This window comes from Ailuropoda melanoleuca, chromosome 2 (genome assembly GCF_002007445.2).
Source record: "Ailuropoda melanoleuca isolate Jingjing chromosome 2, ASM200744v2, whole genome shotgun sequence".
Classification (NCBI taxonomy): Eukaryota; Metazoa; Chordata; class Mammalia; order Carnivora; family Ursidae; genus Ailuropoda; species Ailuropoda melanoleuca.
Window position 1 is genome coordinate 107,626,811 of NC_048219.1, and position 21,668 is coordinate 107,648,478.

A 21,668-nucleotide genomic window follows, 5' to 3' on the forward strand; every position below is an offset into this window, starting at 1 on the left:
ATAGAGTCAGTATTAAGCTTCTTGAGAATGGCAGTTGTTTTATGGTAATTATACACTGAAGTATTTAGGTGTGAATTGTTATGGTACTTACAACTTCCTTTCAAAAGGTTCACCCAAGAAATTATTTATATATATGTGTGTGTATGTATCTATCAAAATGTTAATAATTGGTGAACTTTAATGAAAGTCACATGGATGTTAATTATACTAGTTTTGCAGTCTTTCTGAAGGTTGGAAAATTTTAAAAAGGGAAAAATAACGAGAAAAATGCTGAAATTTCTCTTTTAATAGTTATGGTAGATATTTAGGATTAGAACTTAATTTCATAAAAATGTTCTCAGTGTTGAGGCTCTAAATAGTGTAGTGGTAGGATTATTTACACTCAGATAAATCCATTTGACATTTTTCTTTAAAAAGTAATGCATGTCACCATGTTAAGAAATTTAAGTGAAGTAAAAGCTTCCTTCATCTTTCAATCTCTTCCCCCCAAAATAACTACTGTTAGTAGTTTCTTGTGTTTATCTCCACTAAAAGATCATAGAAGCATACACTTTAGAGAGTTCCATGAGGGTATGTAATTTTTTTTCAAAAACTTTGAAAAGCTTTAAGTACTGCTTCATTCTACATGTGGTGTTTTGAGAAATAATTGAAAAAGATAAATAATGTATATATTTCTGTCCCATTTGTTTCCCTTTGCTCCCTCACCAGAAGTCTTGATTATATATTTTTAGATCAAGTTTCTGGTCAGATCAGGTTTCTGGTCAGATGCAAATATTAATACTTTAGTCCCTCTTCAAAAACATTAGTGTACATTATTTTCATGGATCTTTTATGTCCCTTATGTAGCTGAATTTTTCTGTACTGAAACTAGGGACCAACTTGATCTCTAGAGCCTAACTTAGATTATGACAGTTTGCTAGTTGTACTTTTTTAAAAAAAGTGTTCTTCATCAGTTCATCACATCATCTGGCAGAACTTTCACAATACTCACTCATCTAGATATGAGACATCTCTCAGAATTGATTTTTTAAAAGTAGGCTCCAAGTGCTATGTGGAGTTTGAACTCACTACCCTGAAATCAAGAGTCGCATGCTCTACTGATGAGCCAGCCAGGCGCCCCTCAATATTGATTTGTTAAGAGTTGAACTTATAAAAATTGAGAGTTGTTTGGGTACTTTAGGGGTTTTACATAGCTAAGGGTACCTGGTATGTGACTTTACTGTAATATCTCTCTAAAGCTGTCTTTATAAAAATTACTCTTTAACACCTGCTTGCAATGTTCCAGAGTACTCACCCTTCACTGGAAGTTTATTTCATTTTTGCATAGATCTGGTTTATTAGAAAAGGCTTCCTTCTGGTAGGGGTGGGGGGATCAGTTTTGCCTTTTGGGGTACCTAAAATTTAAATTTAAGTTCTGCCATAATCCTCTAAATTTGTGAAAATTCATACTCTAGTCTTTTTCATTTAGACATTCTTCCTTCTTTCAGATGTTCTTTATATATCATGGTTTTATAGTCTTGAATGTTGATTTGGATATTTTTCTCTTTTAGAACTACATTTCTTCAAAAAAAAAAAAAACTACATTTCTTCATGTTTTGTGGAAATTTTGTTTGCCGGCTCATTTAGAAAGAATGTTATATCTAAAATTTTTAACTTTCTCTCCCATCCTCCCTTGTGGCTCTGTAATTTTGTGGTTGCTACCTAGAAAATTTTAGAATTGGGGTTTAAAATGGTGTTTGGAGTCTCTTGCTCTGTGGTGATATTAGGGGTATTGCATGTCTGGTCTTGGAATTATTGGACTGCTTGCTTAGATTTTCAGTGTCTTTTCCCCCTGTCACTCAGTAACTCTCCCCAGCCTATGACTTCCAACAAAGCTACTGTACCAAGCCGGTGTGCCCTGCCCCAGTGTCTGCCTTAAGCAGAGCCTTGCAGTGCATTCACTCTGCGCAGAGTTGAACTTCCAGTTCCACTTAATACAGTCTGTAATGCTAGGCTGTCACTGCCTTCCTCCACACCTGGAACTCAACAGGCATGTGCCTTGAGCCCCATTTAAAACTTTGGATTTTGTGTACCTTTTCTAGGGCCCACAAAGATATATTTATGTCATGTGTGATCCTAGCTATTCCCTTCTGGTTATCTCTTCTGTATTTATCTATGTTGCTATGTTACTAAGCAGAGATTATGTGTCAAAGCAACTTTGTTATGGTTTTTAGACTATTTGTATCTTATTATGGTTGAACACTCACTTAATGTCTGCACTTGACTGAGAAATCTATTATTCCTAACCAGCCAGAATCTTACCTTGCTTGTCTAGGACACAGCAGTCCAAAACTGAATTATCTTTTTTTTGGGCAGCCACCTTGTATTGTGACTTTAGATTGAGTTTGTATTTGGTTAAAGCTACTAGTGACATTTATAGATGCTGCTACTGAGCTAAATGTCTCTTATTCCTCCTGATCAGCAGTATGAGCAACACTTGGTAACTGGTTAGATATGCAGAATACTCTTGAATTTATAGTTTCACATGTTCCATAGGTGATTCCTTTTATATTTAAGTCCTATTCCACATTAACCATTATTAAGGCAAGCTGAGATCATAGGATATTTAGATATTAATTTTCATGATTTTTAATAAATGTAAAGATGAATCTAAATTTTCTGTTAACTGATTCATTAATATATTTTGCATGAGTGACCATTTGTCTTAGTCTAAAATTATGATTAAATATTCAAGACTGGCTTTAATTCGAGTTTATTTTCATTTGAAAGAAAGAAAAGACATTATCTCCTCAATCCTTGTCTTATACTTTATAATAGTTTTACTTATTTAAAAAAATGAATCCGATTTTTTTCACATTCATTATGGCTGAACAGAATAGTAAGAAATTATATTTGTATAATTAAAATTGTTAAAATATTTTGAAGGAGCATTTATTTTATTTCCAGGTAGCGGTTTATTTATTTATTTGTTTTTAAAAAAGATTTATTTATTTTAGAGAGAGTGAGAGCAAGAGTGCGAGTGAGCACGAGCTGGGGGAGAGGCAGAAGGAGAGGGAGAGGGACAGGCAGCCTCCATTCCAAGCTGGGAACCCAGGGACCTGACACAGTCCAGTGTGGGGCCCAACATGAGGAGCTCAGTCTCAGGATCCTGAGATCATGACCTGAGCTGAAATTAAGTCGGAGGCTTAACCACTGAACCACCTAGGCGTACCTCCAGTTAGTAGTTTAAACAGCTTCATATTCATGTAATTTGCATTGTTACCAAAACAAAACAAAACAAACCACTTTTTTAAAAAGTTTTACGATATTGTCTTTGTATTTATTTCCTAGGGATGTCCTTTAACTCCTTTGCCTCCAGTTAGTATTGCTATTCGCTTTACGTACGTACTTCAGGATTGGCAGCAGTATTTTTGGCCTCAGCAACCTCCAGGTGAGATAATTTAGAGTATATTTAACTTACTAAATATAAACGGAAAAGAAAATATATTCAGAAATTAAACAGCGTGTTTCAAGTGTTTTAAATTTGAAATGTTTGTAATTCATTCTAAATGCAATATTGCTGATTTCGTTGCCTTTATCATTTTTTTTCTCTTGAAAAAAGCTCTGAAGTTTGTTCTAGAAACAGTATTACCCTATATGTGACAATCTGTCTTTGAAAGCTAACATTATTTATAAAGCGTCCCTCTACTGTGGAACATCATGTGCTGCAAATTAGTATGTAGTGAATGATTTTAAAATGTCTGTTTTTAGAATGTAATAACGGAAGCCACCCTCATAAGCTGAGAACCTTATGGAAAGTAGAGATTGAAGAAGAGTGCTAAATAAGGAAAGCAGAAAAGAAAAAAAAAAGTGTATATACACATATATTTATGATGGGTAGAGCTCTAGAATATTTTACTTTAACTTGCTTTTGATGTAATTAAAATCAATTTACCCGCTTAGCCATAAAGCAATATATACTAATATACTGATTCATTCAGTAATCATTAATTATTAGCCTATAATGGGCCAGCTTGGGATGTTTGGGCTGCAGGTGTGAACAAGACATTACGTAAGTTCTGGAAAAGTTCAGCCTACTGGACATATAGCCTAATTAAGTGAGGGTTTGGTTCCTGGGTGTTTCTCTCACATAGAAGTGTAATTATATTCAGTATCTCTAATAAGAAATATAATACAAACTTATAAATAATTACAGGGATTTTACTAGCCTGAAAACATTTTTCAGTCTACCTCCTCAGAGAAGAATAAATTAGAATTGAACAATATTCTTTACTTTTTATTTTTGTTCCAAGTAGTTGGTTATTTATAGGATGGAAAATTGGTAGTTTTGAAATGATACTAGAATTAATGTAGTACATCCTTAGCCTTTGGTAGTTGTATATGCTATTGGTATTTTGTTTATGTACCACAGAATAATTTGAAATTCTAATGTACAATAAAAGAATTGCAACTAAACTATAGCAAAGGGAAATAAAAGCTAAGCTGAGAATTAGGAGAAAGACTCAGATGTTCATTTTGGTAATTTTAGTTTCCAGACAATACCCTCTAGACAATTCGTAGCCAGCTTCTCTGTGAAAGTTTCAATTCCTGCCCTCCTTTTCCTTTTTTCCAAGGCTGCTCTATATATTAGTCAATTTTAAATATTTCCCAAGATGATACAGTCTGTGGTGATCTGAGAGGAAGCCCAAGAGCCAGAAATGTTAGCATTATAATTTTGATTGCCAGTAAGGCCTTTGTTAATGTTCTCTTGCCAATTCTTTTTTAATGGTGACCAAAATATTAACCGTCTTCCGCAGCGAATTGAAGGCCATATACGTTTTTAATATTTTCTCCTATAAAGGGAAGGAAGGGATTTGAATATGTAATATGGGCCACAAATTGTGCTTGGCATTTTATGTTATTTCATGTATTTATCATTTATCTTTGAGATAGGTCTCATGTTTCTTAGAGAACGTATGTATCTTAGAAAACATAGGTAACTGGCCCAGGGTCACATGGTCATTAAATGATAAAATTTGCTTTCAAACACTGGTCAAACTCCAAATCCCATGATACTTTCATTCCACAGTTTTGCTTTTGAACTTTGTGTGTGTGTGGGTTGTTTTTTTTTTTTTTTTTAAAGAGAGGGACAGAGGGAGAAAAGAGAGAGAGAATGGAGGGCAGAGGGAGAGAGAGAATTTTAAGCAGGCTACACTCCCAGTGTGGAGCTCACCATGGGGCTCAATCTCACAACCCTGAGATCGTGACCTGAGCCAAAATCAAGAGTTGGATGCCTGACTGAGCCACCCTTGTGCCCCGCTTTGGAACTTTTAATTGAATTAAAACTTTTGCACAGTTATGATCTAGTAATAATTTTTAGCTTATTTATAAAATATGCTTGTTACACATTTTGAAGGTCTTAAAAATTCACATCTTGTAATAAAGCTAGTTATTGTAATCTTTATTATTATAAGCATTCTTTAGTTGGAAAAATGGAATGAAATTGACTTGAGAAAATTTACTGAATCAAGTAATTGAGCCATATTTAATGACTAATTTTAATTTAGTTAGGTTGTAGATAATTTTCAAACATGATTTTAGCAAATCTGGGTTATATTCATAACTCAACAATAAACTTTAATTTGTGGAATTCCCAGTATAGTGCAAATTATGAAAAGCAACCATCTGAATTATTTCAAAGAGAAATAAATCTTTTTGATGTCTTTTAGAAGTGTTTATTAGTTCTTTAAGAGGGGTGGAGCTAAGGGGAATGATTTACCCACTACATTCTCCTCTAATCTCAGATACTATTCATAACAGAAAGGTTATTCTTTGTTGAACTGAAAATATTTCCATGTACTACCAACTGAAATAAAAATTTATTAATAACTAATTTGCTATTCAGAAATTATTGACAGCAAAACAGATGAATGTAGGTTGGTGATCAAAATTTTTAATGCTTGGATAATCTTTTAGATGATAGTAATCATATTCTTAGAAAATGCAAAAAAAAATACAGGATTAATGTTCTCTCAAGCATTATTTAAGGAATATTTCAAAAGGCTAAAATGTAGAATGCATGGCTTGAATGAAACACTGTACAAATAAGAATTGTTCTTTTATTAAAACATTGTCTTTTTTATAACTGCTTTTATTACAAGCAGTCAAGTTAAAGACTGTTTGCTCTCTAACTTTCTATGTGTACTCTTGATATAGGCACATTTAGATCTGTGATCTCCCAAAGAGCTAACCTAACTAAATTGAAATCTTATTTCTTCATTTTTTGCTGAATAATGGAAAAATATTTCTTTTGTTTAGATATAGATGCCCTTGTAGGAGGAGAAGTTGGAGGCCTGGAGTTTGGCAAGTTGCCATTTGGTGCCTGTGAAGATCCTATAAGGTGGGAATTTCAATCTATCATTTGACTTATGGGACTTTACTTTTTTTTTTTTTTTAAGATTTTATTTATTTGAGAGAGAGAGCAGGAGCAGGAACAGGAGGGAGGGGCAGAGGGAGAAGCAGACTCCCTGTTGAGCAGGGAGCCCCACATGGGGCTCCATTCCAGGACCCTGAAATCATGACCTGCCCAGGCACTATGCTGAATTAGGAAGATACGGAAGTGAATAAAACACTTTCTGGCTTCTTGGCATTTACAGTCTGATTGAAGGAATGGACAAAATAATCACCTAAATAAGTGTACAGTTAGAAGCTGTGGGGTAATTTGAAGGAAATGTACAAGTTATGATAACAGTAAAATGAGAAGCTAGTTTGGATTGGGATGCCATCAGGAAAGTGTTCTCAAAGGAAGTGTATCAGTTAGGGAGGATTTAGCCTGGCAGAGAGAGAGAGAAAATGACCATTGCAGGTAGAATGAAGAGACTGTGAAAAGCCCTTGATGCAGGAAAGAGTTTGGCAAGTTTATAAAAGGATAAAGAAGGTGGCCATCATGGCATAAACAAGGGGGAAATGATATATTTGTGGCCCTCCAGCTGGTTAATTCATAGATTTTTTTTTAAAGATTTTATTTATTTATTTGACAGAGAGACAACCAGCGAGAGAGGGAACACAAGCAGGGAGAGTGGGAGAGGAAGAAGCAGGCTCCTAGCGGAGGAGCCTGATGTGGGGCTCAATCCCAGAACGCTGGGATCACGCCCTGAGCCGAAGGCAGATGCTTAACGACTGTGCCACCCGGGCTCCCCTAATTCATAGATTTTGCTTAGAGAAAGTTTTAGGGAGAGAGAATAAAATTGACCTGGTAATAGAAATGTGAAGGAATTAGTTATTAAATATTTCTTAATTTTATTTTATTTATTTATTTATTTTTTATTTTATTATTTTTTTTAAAGATTTTTTATTTTATTTATTTGACAGAGATAGAGACAGCCAGCAAGAGAGGGAACACAAGCAGGGGGAGTAGGAGAGGAAGAAGCAGGCTCACAGCGGAGGAGCCTGACATGGGGCTCGATCCCATAACGCCGGGATCACGCCCTGAGCCGAAGGCAGATGCCCAACCGCTGTGCCACCCAGGCGCCCCTAAATATTTCTTAATTTTAAATCATGATGAGGAATCAGAGAAATAGATGATCAAAGAAGAGTACAAAAATAATGTGAGGGTGAGATGGTGTATATGGTAGACCATTTAAATCGCATGGTGATTAGCAAATGCTGTGGGAATACTTGTGCTTTTGAAAAGGAATCTTTGGTGGTAGAGGAAATGAGGCATTTTTCAGTGTCACAAGAAGTTGTTCTGTAGTTAGAGGGTGAGGAGAGAACATAGTCATAAAAGCTTAGGAACTGAATCTGAGGTTAATACCTAAAATTATTTCAGAGCTTAGAGTTTTAAACTTGTAATCATTCATGTCCTTTAATATCATATACTGTCTAGTCATTTTTTTACCTGAGAAGTTTGTTCTATTATGAAAGTAATAAATTTAAGCAAAGTAAGGGAAATTTAGAAAATGTAAAAGGAGGCAAAAATCCTATGTTTGCTGTCAAGTTTCTTAGTTGTAAACTATAGTAGTCAACTGTGACTAATTCAAGCAAAAAATCAACTTACTGAAGAGGTATTTAGTAACACAGAGGTTTAATTGGGACCATTATAGGACCCAGCTCAGAAAATAGGCTTGAGCCAAGGGTGGCTAGTTGTCCAGTTATTAACCAAGATTATACTATATTGTTGTAGATTCTGGCCCTGTTACCACAGAGAATTCTAAAATGTAGAGTCCAGACTGGAGTTGCCAGGCAGTTGAACAACTCTAAAGATCAGAGAAAATAAGTAATTGTTTCTTTTGGCTTCTTTACTCTCCAAACTTTACTCTTTAAGAAGTGGGTTCAAAATCTCGACAGGAAAAAAAATATTTACTGAATTCATAATCCCACAACTCATAGATGGTCACTGATGGCAACTTGGTCTCTGCCGAGTGCAGTGATTTGCTAGGAGGACTTACAGCATTTAATTGCGCTCATGGCTATGGTGTATTACATATGAAAGGATACAGTGCAAAGATCAGCAAAGGGAAAAGGCACGTAGGTCCAGAGCCAACGAAAGACCAGCTTCCTTTCCCAGTGTAATCACTCAGGACACACTTAATTCTTCCAGCAATGAATCGTGACAACATGTGTGAAAGGCTGTCTACCAGGGAAACCCACTAGAGGCTCAGCGCATGGTGTGTTTCTGAGGCTGTTGACTTAGGCACTCTCTACATGTACCAGAAGGAAAGCAGGTGTTCAGTATAAACCCTGTTGTTTGCACCAGTAGTTGAGGCACAGTGAGCCACCCCTATCAGGGAATGATAGGAACCCTCAAAAATCCAAGTTCTCAGATGGCAAGCCAAGGGTGAACCTTGCAGGTTGTCCTTTTTTAAGTATCAGGCCTGTTATGGTAACTCTTCTTTGCTCGGTGTGTTTATATATTTTATAAATATATGTCATCCTCTATATGTTTTGTGGCTTGCTTTCTTTATTTTACATGAATACTTTTTGAAACTTAAAATTTATCTGTATTAAGAGATTAGTGATGTGTGGATCATATCTGGCCAGTAGCCTGTTAGTGTATCACTTATATTTTTTAGGGTTTTAAAAGAAAAAAACAAGAATATAACAGGGACTACATGGTCTGAAAAGCTTAGAATATTTGCTGTGTGGTCCTTTGTAGAAAATGTTTGCTAACCTCTGATCTATAACATGATTTTTTCAAAATTGAGATTTAATTAATGTACCATAAAATTCACCATATAAGGTGTACGATTCAGTGGTTTTTAGTGTTTCCAAAGTTGTGCTATCATCATCTCTTTCTAATTCTACCACAGCACTTTCATCATCCCAAAAAGAAACCCTTCACCTCTTAGCTGTCATCCCCTTGATCCCCCCAGGCCCTCCAGCTCTAGGCAAATACTAATCTACCTTCTTTCCTTATGGATTTGCCTATTCCAGATATTGCATATGAATTGTGTTATGCAGTATGTGGCCTTTTGTGACCCACTTCTTTCACTTAGCAAAACGTTTTTGAGGTTCACCTGTATTGTAGCATGGTCAGTATTTCATTGCTTTTTATTGATGTAGAATATGCCATTATATGGCTAATACCACATTTTATTTATCCATTGATCGGCTGATAGATATTGGAGTTATTTATACTTTGGGGCTCTTAGGTATAGTGTGTGTTTTTAATGTCTGCAAGACATTAACTTCATATAGGTGTGTTACCATTTGTTAATAAACTAGTCATCTCCTGTTTTACTATATTATAAATAGCACCACTTTTAATATACTTGTATGTGCATTTCTGGTTGTTTACTTAGAAAACATTTCTAGAAGTAGAATTGCTGAGTCAGAGGATATACATACAACATTAAAGCTTTTGGATATATTTTATGTTTTGTTTATTTTAGTGAACTCCATTTAGCAACTACATGGCCTCACCTGACTGAAGGTATCGTTGTGGATAATGATGTTTATTCGTAAGTATGTTAAGGGTAGTATATTGAGATTCAAACATTTCAGTAGAATAAATTAACTGCCAAGTGATTAGTAACTTTCCTTTTTCTTTCTTATCAGTTTCTGATTAGGTTGGTTGATTTTTTTTTACTTTTAAAGGTCACTTTTTGGGCTGATCAGATATGTGTTAGAGATATATTTTAAGCTGTTGACCTTGGGGATGTGGTCTTTGGTTCAGAGATGATGAACAGGCTCTCCTTTTTTAAGTTTTTATTTTAATTCCAGTTAGCTAACATATAATGTTATATTAGTTCTAAGTGGTACAATGTAATAATTCCACACTTCCATACATGACCCTGTGCTTATCACAGGTGCACTCCTTAATTTCCATCACCTGTTTAACCCATCCCCACTACCCTGAACAATCTCAGTCTTACTTTGTTTTAGCAAAGATGTCTCTAAGTAGGGATACAGTACATAATTCTGTTGAACTTAGCTAGTAAGAAGCATTTCATGAAATACTTGGAAGAGGTGATGGTCATTAGAATGTGTGGAAATAATATTTGAACATTAAATGTCATAAATAACGAAATGTCCCAGTCATATACTCCTGTGCAATGGAAACAACTCAAAAATTATAGCAGATATTATCTAGGAGGAATGTGGAGAAAGAGGAACACAATTTTAGTACCTTCTCATGCATGAGGCAGAACAGTGAGAAGTAGGACACTTTTGTTGTAATTAAAATAAATGTGTTGTATTTGCTGATGATAAAAGTAACATGAGCTTTCTTAATCAGAAAATAAATGGGTTGTATTTGTTGATGATAAAAGTAACATGAGTTTTCTTAATCAGATAATTTAGATGGGTATAAAGAAAAAAATAAGGACTGCATACGATCCTGTTACATAAAAAATAGCCAGTTAACATTTTGGGGTGTATACTTTTTTTTTTAATTGAGATGTAATTGGCATGTAACATTATATTAGTTTCACATGTACAGCATAATGATTCAGTATTTTTATGGGAACGTATCTTTTTAAAGTTTAGATTTATATATTTGCTTTATTTAGTATGTATCTTTACATATTTTATGCCAATAAAGATCTGTATTGTTATTTTTAAAATTTCTGCATAACCCATTAAGTGGATGTATAATAATCTATATAATTGAGAAAATAGGGCACATTTGACCTTGTGCAAATTTTTGTAGTCTCTGTTTTTACTATTAGTGCTATAAAAAAACTGATTAAGATCATTGTGCATACTTGCTTGTTTCTCATTTCTTTTTTATTATTTCTTTTCTTTTTTTAATAATATTTTTTAACTATATTATGTTAGTCACCAATATAGTACATCCCTAGTTTTTGATGTAAAGTTTCATGATTCATTTTTTGCATATAACACCCAGTGTGCTTTTTTATTATTTCTAAAATTAATGTTTTATTAGATTATCAGTGTACATTGCCTGTTCAGAATAATTTTTATATTCTGTGTTTTGATTATTCTGTTTTGATTGTGGTTTTTCTTTTTGTGCTTGTTTGTCTACAAACTTTGATTTCTTAAGATTCTGGGTTTTTTAAAAAACTTATCCAAGTGGCCTTATCATCTGAATAACAGTGAGTTTAAGGGAGGCAAAATGGATTGCTTGTCCTTTTATATAATTAGTTAGATTGCACTTTAATAAATTAATGGGTTGCAGATTGTCATAATTAGGATCTTATGTCTATTTTGTTTTGTATTTTAGTGATTTGGATCCTATTCAGGCTCCCCATTGGTCTGTTAGAGTTCGAAAAGCTGAGAACCCTCAATGTTTGCTGGGTAAGACATGGTTATGTTCCTTTCCTGAAATTATGTTCCTTCCCCACCAATCTGCCCATCTTCCAGATTAGGGAGACTGTATTCGTTATGCTTTATTTCACCTATCAAAAGGATACTTTTTTTTTTTTTTTTTTTTACATTTGTGATCTTCTCAGTTAATACCATTAAAAAAGAAATCTTTGCCAACAGCAAAGTAAGTCTTGAATAGCACTAGCAGGATTTCTTTCTTGTCTTTTAGTTTTAACCAGTCTACCCCTCAGAATTCTCACATATTTTCTCATGATCTGAGTTTTATTCTTCTAAGGCTTTTTATGTCACTCCCTTTTTTTCTTCTTGTGGCAGGTTGCATCTTCCAGTCTTGTTAGTGCAGTACTTTCTACCTTTTGCCATCCTCTGGATCTGTGGTATATGAGGGGAAGAACGCTCTTGTTGACAGTCTTTAGAGCCCTTCTGTAAAGTTGTACCATATCTGCAAACTTATTTTCTGATAGAGGGAAAGAAGTGTGAAGGATCAAGTGAAATATCATAAATAGAAATATTTGGAAAAATGTTGATTTGCCTTTGAGAAAAGATTATTGTATCCCATATCTGGCACTTCTTCTTCTTCTTCTTTTTTTTTTTTTTTTTATCATTTTTGTAGATGTGTGTCTTTCATGAAGTCTCCTCAATGTGTCCTTCCATCTTTTTCTTTCATATTTACTACATATAAAGATATTTCATTTCTGTTTTCATATCAGCCACCTTCACTCCATATAACCTGATATTAAATTACCATTCAGCTAATGGAGTTACTAAATATTTACTGATGACAGTAATGATGCATTTCTCTAAAGTATTATTTTCTTGAGTTCTTTAAAATTCATCATATACTGTTCATTAAATACTAATTAGCACTTGCCATTTTTGCTAACTACGTAATGGTGAATACAAAGATGTATAAGGTAAAATTCCTGCCACTGGTGAATTTGTCTTGGGGTATTAGGGAGACAGTAGAGAGTTTTAGAATTGGTGAGACCTTACTCTAAATCCTAGGTCTGCCAGTTTGAACAAGTTTCGTTAATTTCTTCAAGTCTCGGTAAAATAGAGACAATAGTATATGCATAGAGTTATTGAGAGGATCAAGTAAGATTGTGTGTGTTTGTGTATCACATTTAATACAGTGCCTTTTGTATAGTAAATGCTCAATAAATAGTTTCTCTTTAATCATTGGATTATTAAATTTATTTACTAAATTGTTTCTTAGTTCCTTATTGTTTCTCATCCACTGACTGCTTTGATAATTGCAGAGGACCTTAGAATTTAAAGTATTCTCATTTTAAGTTATTGTTCCATGATCGCACCCTATCTCTTTGACTTTATATGTTTATATGATGGGATTAAAGAATTATGTAGTCATGCATAATTATATATGTTGTAGTTATATATAGAGTCATATAGTTTATATGATTGAATTACAGGATTATCTTACTTTTCTGAAGAAGTCCAGAAAATATTCTAGATTTATTCAGAACTAGTTGTTGAATTCTAAAACTTAGATGTACTTGCTATCTTGTATTGTGTAATAGTTTTAGTACTGATGGTTCCTGGTAAACTTTAATTTCTTTGTACAAACATTTCATTGCAGCTCTTCAGAAGATATCAAACCTTTTCCCCTTATAATAATGACAGGAAGTGTACCATTAATATGCAGCTGAAGCTAAAATAACTTTATGCTACATGATTTCTTAATCCTCTAGAAACATATCTTCAGAATTTCTTTCTTTCTTTCTTTTTTTTTTTAAATGGCGAAAACAATTAGATTTAGCTAGCTGGACTCAGTTTATTGGCAACATCCAAAGCATCATAGTCAGGAGCCAGTCGAACAAATGCCTTTGCTCCATCAGGGTTGATCAAGGTGTTGACCTTGGCCACATCAGTGTCCTAGAGCTTCTTCAGCCTGTTTGATCTGGTGCTTGTGGGCCTTGACATCCACAGTGAAAACAAGTGTGGTGTTGTCTTTTGTTTTCTTCATGGCTGACTCAGTAGTTGGGGAACTTGATGATGGCATAGTGATCAAGCTTGTTTCTTTTGGGGGTGCTCTTTTGGATATTTGGGCTGCCTTTGGAGATGCAGTGTCTTGGATCATCAGAATGTTAGGTGACATGTAGATCTTTTTTTTTGTTTTGGTGACTGTGGACGCCTTTCAGCACTGCTTATTTGGCCTTCAAAGCTTTGGCTTTGGCTTTGGGAGGGACAGGGCTTCCTTTTGGCCTTTGGCACCATCTTTGTGAAAGGACCAGAATTTCTTTTTAATTTTAATTTTTTTAGTGGACCCAGAATTCTAGAAGGGTGGCAGTTAAGGTGGCACTATGTGCATATAGTGATATTCTTAATACTTTTACAACTCACTGAGAAGGGATATTATTTGTCTTCTTCAGGCACACATAGTAAGTGCTTAATATTACTAGGTACAGTTACTTTTCATTCTAGAAGGCATTCTAAGGAAAAACTTTTTTAATATCCTGGGACATGGAGAGAAGGGAAGAACAAGGCAACCTTTGAAGCAGGATTAACTTTTGTCTTGGGTGGAAAAACTGAATGGTTTCTTTTTCTACCATATCTTTCTTACAGCTGTTGTGAAAAGACATGTACTTTATTTATTTTTTTTTAATAATAATTTTTTTTATTATATTAGTCACCATACAGTACATGCCTAGTTTTTGATGTAAAGTTCCATGATTCGTTACTTGCGTAAAGACATGTACTTTTAATTTGTAGGACTGATTTCTTTTAGTTAAGCGTCAAAAATGAGTAACATTTTTTCTATGTAGGTGATTTTGTCACTGAATTCTTTAAAATTTGCCGTCGAAAGGAGTCAACTGATGAGATTCTTGGACGATCCACATTTGAAGAAGAAGGGAGAGGTGACCTACTTTCTTTTTTTTTAATTTACTTTCAAACATCTAACCCTTCTTCTTTGGCATTTTTCCAGTAACTTTTCATCTGTTTTCACATTTGAATTGAGTTGGAAAAACAAGTTTTGTGGACTGGACTGCTACCATTTCTTTCCAGGCTATACTCTGAGCTTAAAAATTAAGCACATTTAATAAGTTCTTTCTACCAAAAATGTGAGAGATTTTGAAAAGCAGGGTTTTAGGGGTTTATTTTTAAACTTCTGGAGAGAAATAATTTGTGTTATACCTTTGTCATTGTGGATGCATATAAAGCTGAATGTGTGTCTTAAAATTTTATAGTTCTGAGACCATATACCAGTGAAAAGGGTGACTAAAATATTTTATACAATCTACAGTTTACTCATCACTTTAACTTGCTAAGGTTGGTGATATAATTTCTGTTCATTTCTATTCTTTTTATAGAAATTGCTGATATAACTCATGCTTTGTCAAAATTGACAGAGCCAGCACCGGTTCCAATTCATAAATTATCAGTTTCAAATATGGTACACACTGCAAAGAAGAAAATACGAAAACACAGAGGTGTAGAAGAGTCACCACTGAATAATGATGTCCTCAATACTATTCTCTTGGTAACTAAATGTAGTGTCTATGTATGTCTGTATGCATACGCATTTATTTATTATCTTTCCAGTCCCTTCTATGTGGCAAGCACTGGATTGGGAATATAAAACGAGTAAAACAATGTCTCCACATTCAGAGAACTCCCCCGAGTTTAACGGGAAGAAGGAAAGTAAACCGTAGTTACAGTACTATGTTGCATAGGAGAAGTCTGGCAAAGTGGCTGTGAGAACACAGCAGAGAATGTGTTTGTCTCTGTCTAGGCAGTGGGAATCAGGGAATGTGTCGTAAAGAGGGGCACTTGAGTTGCTTCTTGAAAGAAGGTTTGGAAATAGGAACAGTGCTGAAACACCGAGCTTCATCTTGCAGTTTAATATTGTTTTAAGGTCAACATCAGAATTGGGCTTTTGAATCCTTCCTTTCACAAAAGTCTAGGGAAAGCTTTATAGTAAGTACTAGAAGGAGTTAAAGTGTCTCCTAGGTATAGAATTGTGGAACAGGCCCAGCCTCGGAACCACACACACCAGGGTTAATCCTGACTTACTATATCATTTTGAATAAGTCATTTAATACCAGTTTTATCTTCTATCAATTAGGCTAATAAAACCCTGTTAGATTGTTTGGAGGATGGAAGGACCATCTGTTACACTACTTGACATATAATAGGCCTCTGGTAAATGATAGCTGTTCTTACTATAATTGTAGGTATAATCGTATTTCTGGCAGTTTGTGCATTAAGACAGTCTTGGGAACAAACTTTGAGTAGTGCAATGAAAAGAATACTGGACTTGGAAACTTACTGTTAATCTCATCCCAGCCATTAATTTGAATAAGACTCTTAACCAGATTCTCAGCTTGTATATCTGTAAGAAGTAGGCAGTAGTATTTACCTTACACAGTGGTTTTAGGTTAAGGTATTGTTTGTAAATGTACCTAGTAGTGGGGGTTGGTACAGAGTAGTTCCTCTAAGTTTAAAAAAGTCTCCTGAGCACGTTCTGTAATATGTGGCATAGTATGCATAGTAAAAGACTGACTGACTGCACAAGTCAGCAGTACAACAGAACACTTGGGAAGAACAGTGATGAAAGGACTGAAAATAAATTTCTGCAGAGAAGGCCTCGTCTTTTTTTTTTTGGCATGGAGCCAGATGCAGGGCCTGAACCCACAACCCTGAGATCAAGACCTGGGCTGAGATCAAGAGTCAGATGCTTAACCGACTGAGCCACCCAGCCGCCCCGGGAAAGGCTCCTTCTTAAGAATATATCCTTAGAGATTTTAGTCTAGTTGTCATATGAACTGGATTTTTTTTTTTTTTTTAACCATTCCTACACACGTATACAGAAACCACATGGAAAAGATGAACTGGTCATTCATTACAGGTTTAGACTGCTTCCCACTTTCTAGGGGTATCTTGGAAAGTTATGGTCTTAAATATCATATTCTTAATATTTCATATATGAAAACTTGTGGATTATGTAACTTCATAGAGCCTAATGAATATATGCATATTTAACATTTTTCTCCTAGGTTTTGCCTAATACTATTTAAGGAATTTAATGATCGTGGATCATAGTGAAGAGATTTTGGTTTTGCATTGTGTAGTCTACAAACCCAGGTGGTTTTAAGAAACATCTCTGGTTTCTAAAATTGGCTTATCACTGAAATTCTGTATTTTCAAAGAAAAACAAAATGATATAGTGTAGAACCCACTGGCCAGTACAATAAGCACATTTCCATTGTTTTAGTAGCAAAACCACTAAAAAATAAAATAGTGTTTATATGAGTTACTATATCAACAAAGTAGGAAATTTGGTTGAAATGTGGTTATTTTTTTTTCTTCTCCCCAAGTTCTTATTCCCTGATGCTGCTTCTGAGAAACCATTAGATGGAAGTTCTTCCATAGACAGCAATAATCCTGTATCAGAGAGTGAAGATTATGTAAGTTGTAGTTTTATATTAAAATATTTAAAGTGCATTGAATTTCTAAGGGATTGCGATATTGCTAGTTTAGTAGTATAAGGATCTTTTTGTTTTTTAACTTAATTTTTAAAAAAATATTTATTTATTTGAGAGAGAGCAGGCTCACACTCATGCGGCCAGGGTGGGGGGAGATGGAGAGAGCCTCCTCAAGCAGTCTCCCTGCTGAGCATGGAGCCCGATGCAGGGCATCCCAGGGTCCTGAGGTCATGACCTGAGTGGAAATCAAGAGTTGCCCACTTTGGGGTGCCTGGCTGGCTCTGTCTGTTAAGCGTCTGCTTTTGGCTCAGGTCATGATACCAGGGTCCTGGGATCGAGCCCCATGTCGGGCTCCCCGCTCAGTGGGGAGCCTGCTTTTCCCTCTGCCCCTTTGCCCTTCTTTCTCTCTTTCTCTCTCTCTCTCTCTTGCTCTCAAAAAAAAAAAAAAAAGTTGGTCACTTTATGGACTGAACCACCCCAGGTGCCCCAGGGATCTTTTTATTTTAAAAATCATCTCAGGAAAGCTTTAGTAGAGATCATGGCCTCCACTCAGATTATGACACACTGGCCATACATATGTATTTTCTGTAGCAAGAACTTTTCTGGAAACGGTGAAAAAATAAGTATATTGTGTATGATTTTAGGATTTCCCTCATTTTAGACTTCTTATATAATTATCAAATTGATGTTTTGCAATAGATTGCTCTCTGGATTTCAAAACCAGACAGTGAGTGGAACACTTTAATGAAATAAAATGCGTAAAATGAAGCAAAATTTTTATGTGTTCCTTATCCAGGTCTTTAATAAATTGAGAAATGAGATGTTTAAATGACAGGCATAGAGATAAATCAAACTGTTTTCAGTAGGTACTTTTGGGAAGTAGATTTCATGAAATGAGAAAAGCAGAGGCTTTATATTTTCAATTTATACAGTTCTGGTTTTATGTTTCTGATTTGATAAAAAATGTATACTCATTTATAATTAAAACATTTTTAAGGGGCTCCTGGGTGGCTCAGTTGGTTAAGCATCTGCCTTCCACTCAGGTCACGATTCTGGGGTTCTGGGGTGGAGCCCCACATCTGCCTCCTGCTCAGTGTGGGGAGTCTGCTTCTCCCTCTCCTGTGCTCCCCGCCCCCTGCCACTCATGTTCCCATGTGCACACGTGCGCATGCTCTCTCTCTCTCTCTCTCTCTCGTGTTGTCTTTCTCAAATAAATAAATAAATTCTTAAAAAAAAAAGATTTTAAAAACAACATATTTGGAATTCATCTTGAAGATTCCACAGAAGAAATTGCACGTTGTGACTTTAACTTTTCTGAACTGTAGTGTCAGTCTTTTGATCCTTGCAGAAATTTTGAAAACATGGGACTGCCTAAGAACAATTTAGGCAGTAATATATTAAGCATTTGATAAGCGGTAGTTTAGCAGGATAGGTTAATTTTAGTATTAAAATCTTCCCAACCATACAGTTTTTGGTTATACCTGCAAATATGTTGTTAACAAATTTTGCTTTGTTTCTATTTTGTTAAATTCAGAATCTCTACAATCAGTTCAAATCTGCACCATCTGACAGTTTAACATACAAATTGGCTTTGTGTCTTTGTATGATCAATTTCTACCATGGAGGATTGAAAGGAGTGGCACACCTCTGGCAGGAATTTGTTCTTGAAATGCGTTTCAGATGGGAAAACAACTTTCTGATTCCAGGGTAAGAATTTCAATTTTTGTTTGTGTATGTAGGTTTTTTGTTTGTTAGCATAATTAGTCTTTTGATCCATTAATTCTTCTCTTCTAGGAAATCCACCCTAAGAAAGTGGTAAGAAACTTTGGACGTGATTTATACTTAAAGGTGTTCATTGTAGCAAATTTATAATAGGGGGAAAAAAGGTGAAGCAACCTAAGTACCAAACATAAAAGAATGGTGTAAATCATGATATATGTCTACAGTGGAAAGTTATGAATCTATTACAAGTTTGTTTTTTTTCCCCAAGAGTCTCTAAAAAGAGAAAATGATCATAATATTTGTAGTAAAGTAGAATATGGTGTTTTGTATACCAAGTGCTTTCAGTTTTATTAATCTATATTTATAGAAATATAATTGGGAAGAAATAAAGCCAAATGTTAACAGTAGTTTTTCCCAGGTGTGAAATTATGTTTTTATTTTGTCCTTTATACATTTGTGTATTTTCTAAGTCTTCTGTAGTGAACATAAATTTTTATAGTTGAAGAAAAAAACATTTTTAGAGTTCGTAAGTTCAGATACTCAATATTACCTGCAATTTTTTTGTGGAATTTATGTTGACATTTCACTTAATAAGTAGAAAACTTTAGTTACCATATATTTCAATAATGCATGGATTACATGCTCATCTGCATATGCTAAAGCAGTATTATGATATGAGTAATATAAATTGGTGATTAAGCCAAAAGTCTTAACTTTTGCCAGTCCCTGCTTAGCTGGATTATCTCTTGGCTGATTTTGGGAAACTTAGTGGTTTAGAACTAGAGGCAGTTCAGGCTCCTCTTGGCAAAAGAGATATGGAAATCAGTGTTTTTTTTTATATTGAGAAACCTCTATAATAATTGAAAACTGAATATGTAATCTAAGCTGTTTTGTATGGTGTGAAATACTGTCTGTTAGCTACTCCCTGGGGTGGATTTAGAGACATTTTTTCATTATAAGTTTCTATTAACGTGAGAGCTATTACTAGTTTTCTATTATGCTTTGAAAAATATATTTGCTGTGGTGTACTAGGAGGATAAAATAAATTTTGATTTTTTAGTCTTATTTGCTCCATCTTAGTTATCTTACCTGTTAAAATCTAGTTTTGATTTCTTATCAAATGGCTAAAATTTATAGTAGCATTAGAAATTTACATACCTGAAGCCATTTTACTAAAACTAACTTTTCCCACTGCTTTATTTGATAGATTGGCAAGTGGACCCCCAGATCTAAGATGTTGTTTACTGCATCAGAAACTACAGGTAAAGATTTCCCATTGACAGTATCTAAATACGGTCTTAATTTAATTGAAGTTTATTCTAATACTAAATGTAATAATGGATTATGGGCTATTCTCATTGTGCTGCTGTAGGTTACTTGTAGTCACTGTTACTCACAGTAGAGTCCAGGGAAGGGGTGGAGAAGGTAAATTAAATATTGAAGAACTGGATAGATTTTTATTTTACTGTAACTAATTTAAATATAATTGTTATTTCTGTTTTCTTAAGATGTTAAATTGTTGTATTGAAAGAAAGAAGGCCCGTGATGAGGGGAGAAAGACAAATACCTCAGATATGTATCCAGGGGATGCTGGAAAAGCTGGAGACCAGCTGGGGCCAGATAATCTAAAAGATATGGATAAGGAAAAGGGAGAGGTAGGAAAATCTTGGGATTCTTGGAGTGACAGTGAAGAAGAATTTTTTGAATGCCTAAGTGATACTGAAGAACTTAAGGGAAATGGACAAGAGAGTGGCAAGAAAGGAGGACCTAAGGAGATGACAAGCTTAAAACCGGAAGGACGACTATATCAGCATGGAAAACTCACCCTGCTGCATAATGGAGAACCTCTCTACATTCCAGTGACCCAGGTAGGGTATGGACTGGCTCTTTAAGTTTTAATTGTTTTAATTTTTTTATCTTCATCCTAGTAGGAAATGTTTGCTTTGTGTAGGAGCAATTCTTTAAACAATCTATGGTCAAAGGTCTAAGATTTCAAATCTAAATAAACTATTGGGGCTTTCAGGTATTATTTCTGAAACTGAGAAATGTTTTGAAGTTAAGGAAGATAGTAGTTCATCATGGTTAAGGTGATCTGTTACTTCTTAAAATGAGTCGTGTGTACACAGGTGTTTAAGAAAAAATCCAAAAATAGGGGCGCCTGGGTGGCACAGCGGTTAAGCGTCTGCCTTCGGCTCAGGGCGTGATCCTGGCGTTATGGGATCGAGCCACATCAGGCTCCTCCGCTATGAGCCTGCTTCTTCCTCTCCCATTCCCCCTGCTTGTGTTCCCTCTCTCACTGGCTGTCTCTATCTCTGTCAAATAAATAAATAAAATCTTTTAAAAAAAAAAAAAGAAAAGAAAAAATCCAAAAATAAAGAAAGAACAAAAGTAAAAATCCTTTAATTTATATGCTTAGTTTTATCTGTTCAAAAATACAGTTCAAAGCCACTTCACACCATTAGGAAGTAGAACAGCAGCAACTCAACACCTGTGGAAGAGCAATAGTTTTGTTGGGTTGTTTTTGCATAAGTATGTGAATACTTTTTATTGTGAAATACTCAACCTAGAAAAAATAAAAGCCACTACCCACTAGTTTAACTGTCATCTCTACAAGTAACCACTGTTACTGGTTTGGGTTATAATTTCATATACCTGTTACTGTATTTTGATGTACATATATGTGTATATATAAGATACATAGTTTTGTGGATTTTTTGGTTTGGTTTTTGTTTTTTGCTT

At 34.8% G+C, this 21,668-nt stretch overlaps 1 protein-coding gene across 5 annotated transcripts in view; it reads left to right on the forward strand.

Annotated features, from left to right (window-relative positions):
- RAB3GAP1 (RAB3 GTPase activating protein catalytic subunit 1) overlaps positions 1 to 21,668 on the forward strand; it is a 134,879-nt gene that overhangs the window by 60,489 nt on the left and 52,722 nt on the right. For all 5 annotated transcript variants that reach the window (XR_004623449.1, XR_004623450.1, XM_034654475.1 and 2 more), the window contains exons 8-17: positions 3,331 to 3,430; positions 6,298 to 6,379; positions 9,870 to 9,938; positions 11,663 to 11,736; positions 14,547 to 14,639; positions 15,093 to 15,262; positions 17,100 to 17,189; positions 18,742 to 18,914; positions 20,137 to 20,191; positions 20,438 to 20,797. Coding sequence is in view for 3 of the 5 variants with exons in the window: in XM_034654475.1 (XP_034510366.1) it covers positions 3,331 to 3,430; positions 6,298 to 6,379; positions 9,870 to 9,938; positions 11,663 to 11,736; positions 14,547 to 14,639; positions 15,093 to 15,262; positions 17,100 to 17,189; positions 18,742 to 18,914; positions 20,137 to 20,191; positions 20,438 to 20,797 (1,266 nt within the window). In the remaining 2 variants the exon portion in view is untranslated. The remainder of the gene's footprint in view (positions 1 to 3,330; positions 3,431 to 6,297; positions 6,380 to 9,869; positions 9,939 to 11,662; positions 11,737 to 14,546; positions 14,640 to 15,092; positions 15,263 to 17,099; positions 17,190 to 18,741; positions 18,915 to 20,136; positions 20,192 to 20,437; positions 20,798 to 21,668) is intronic.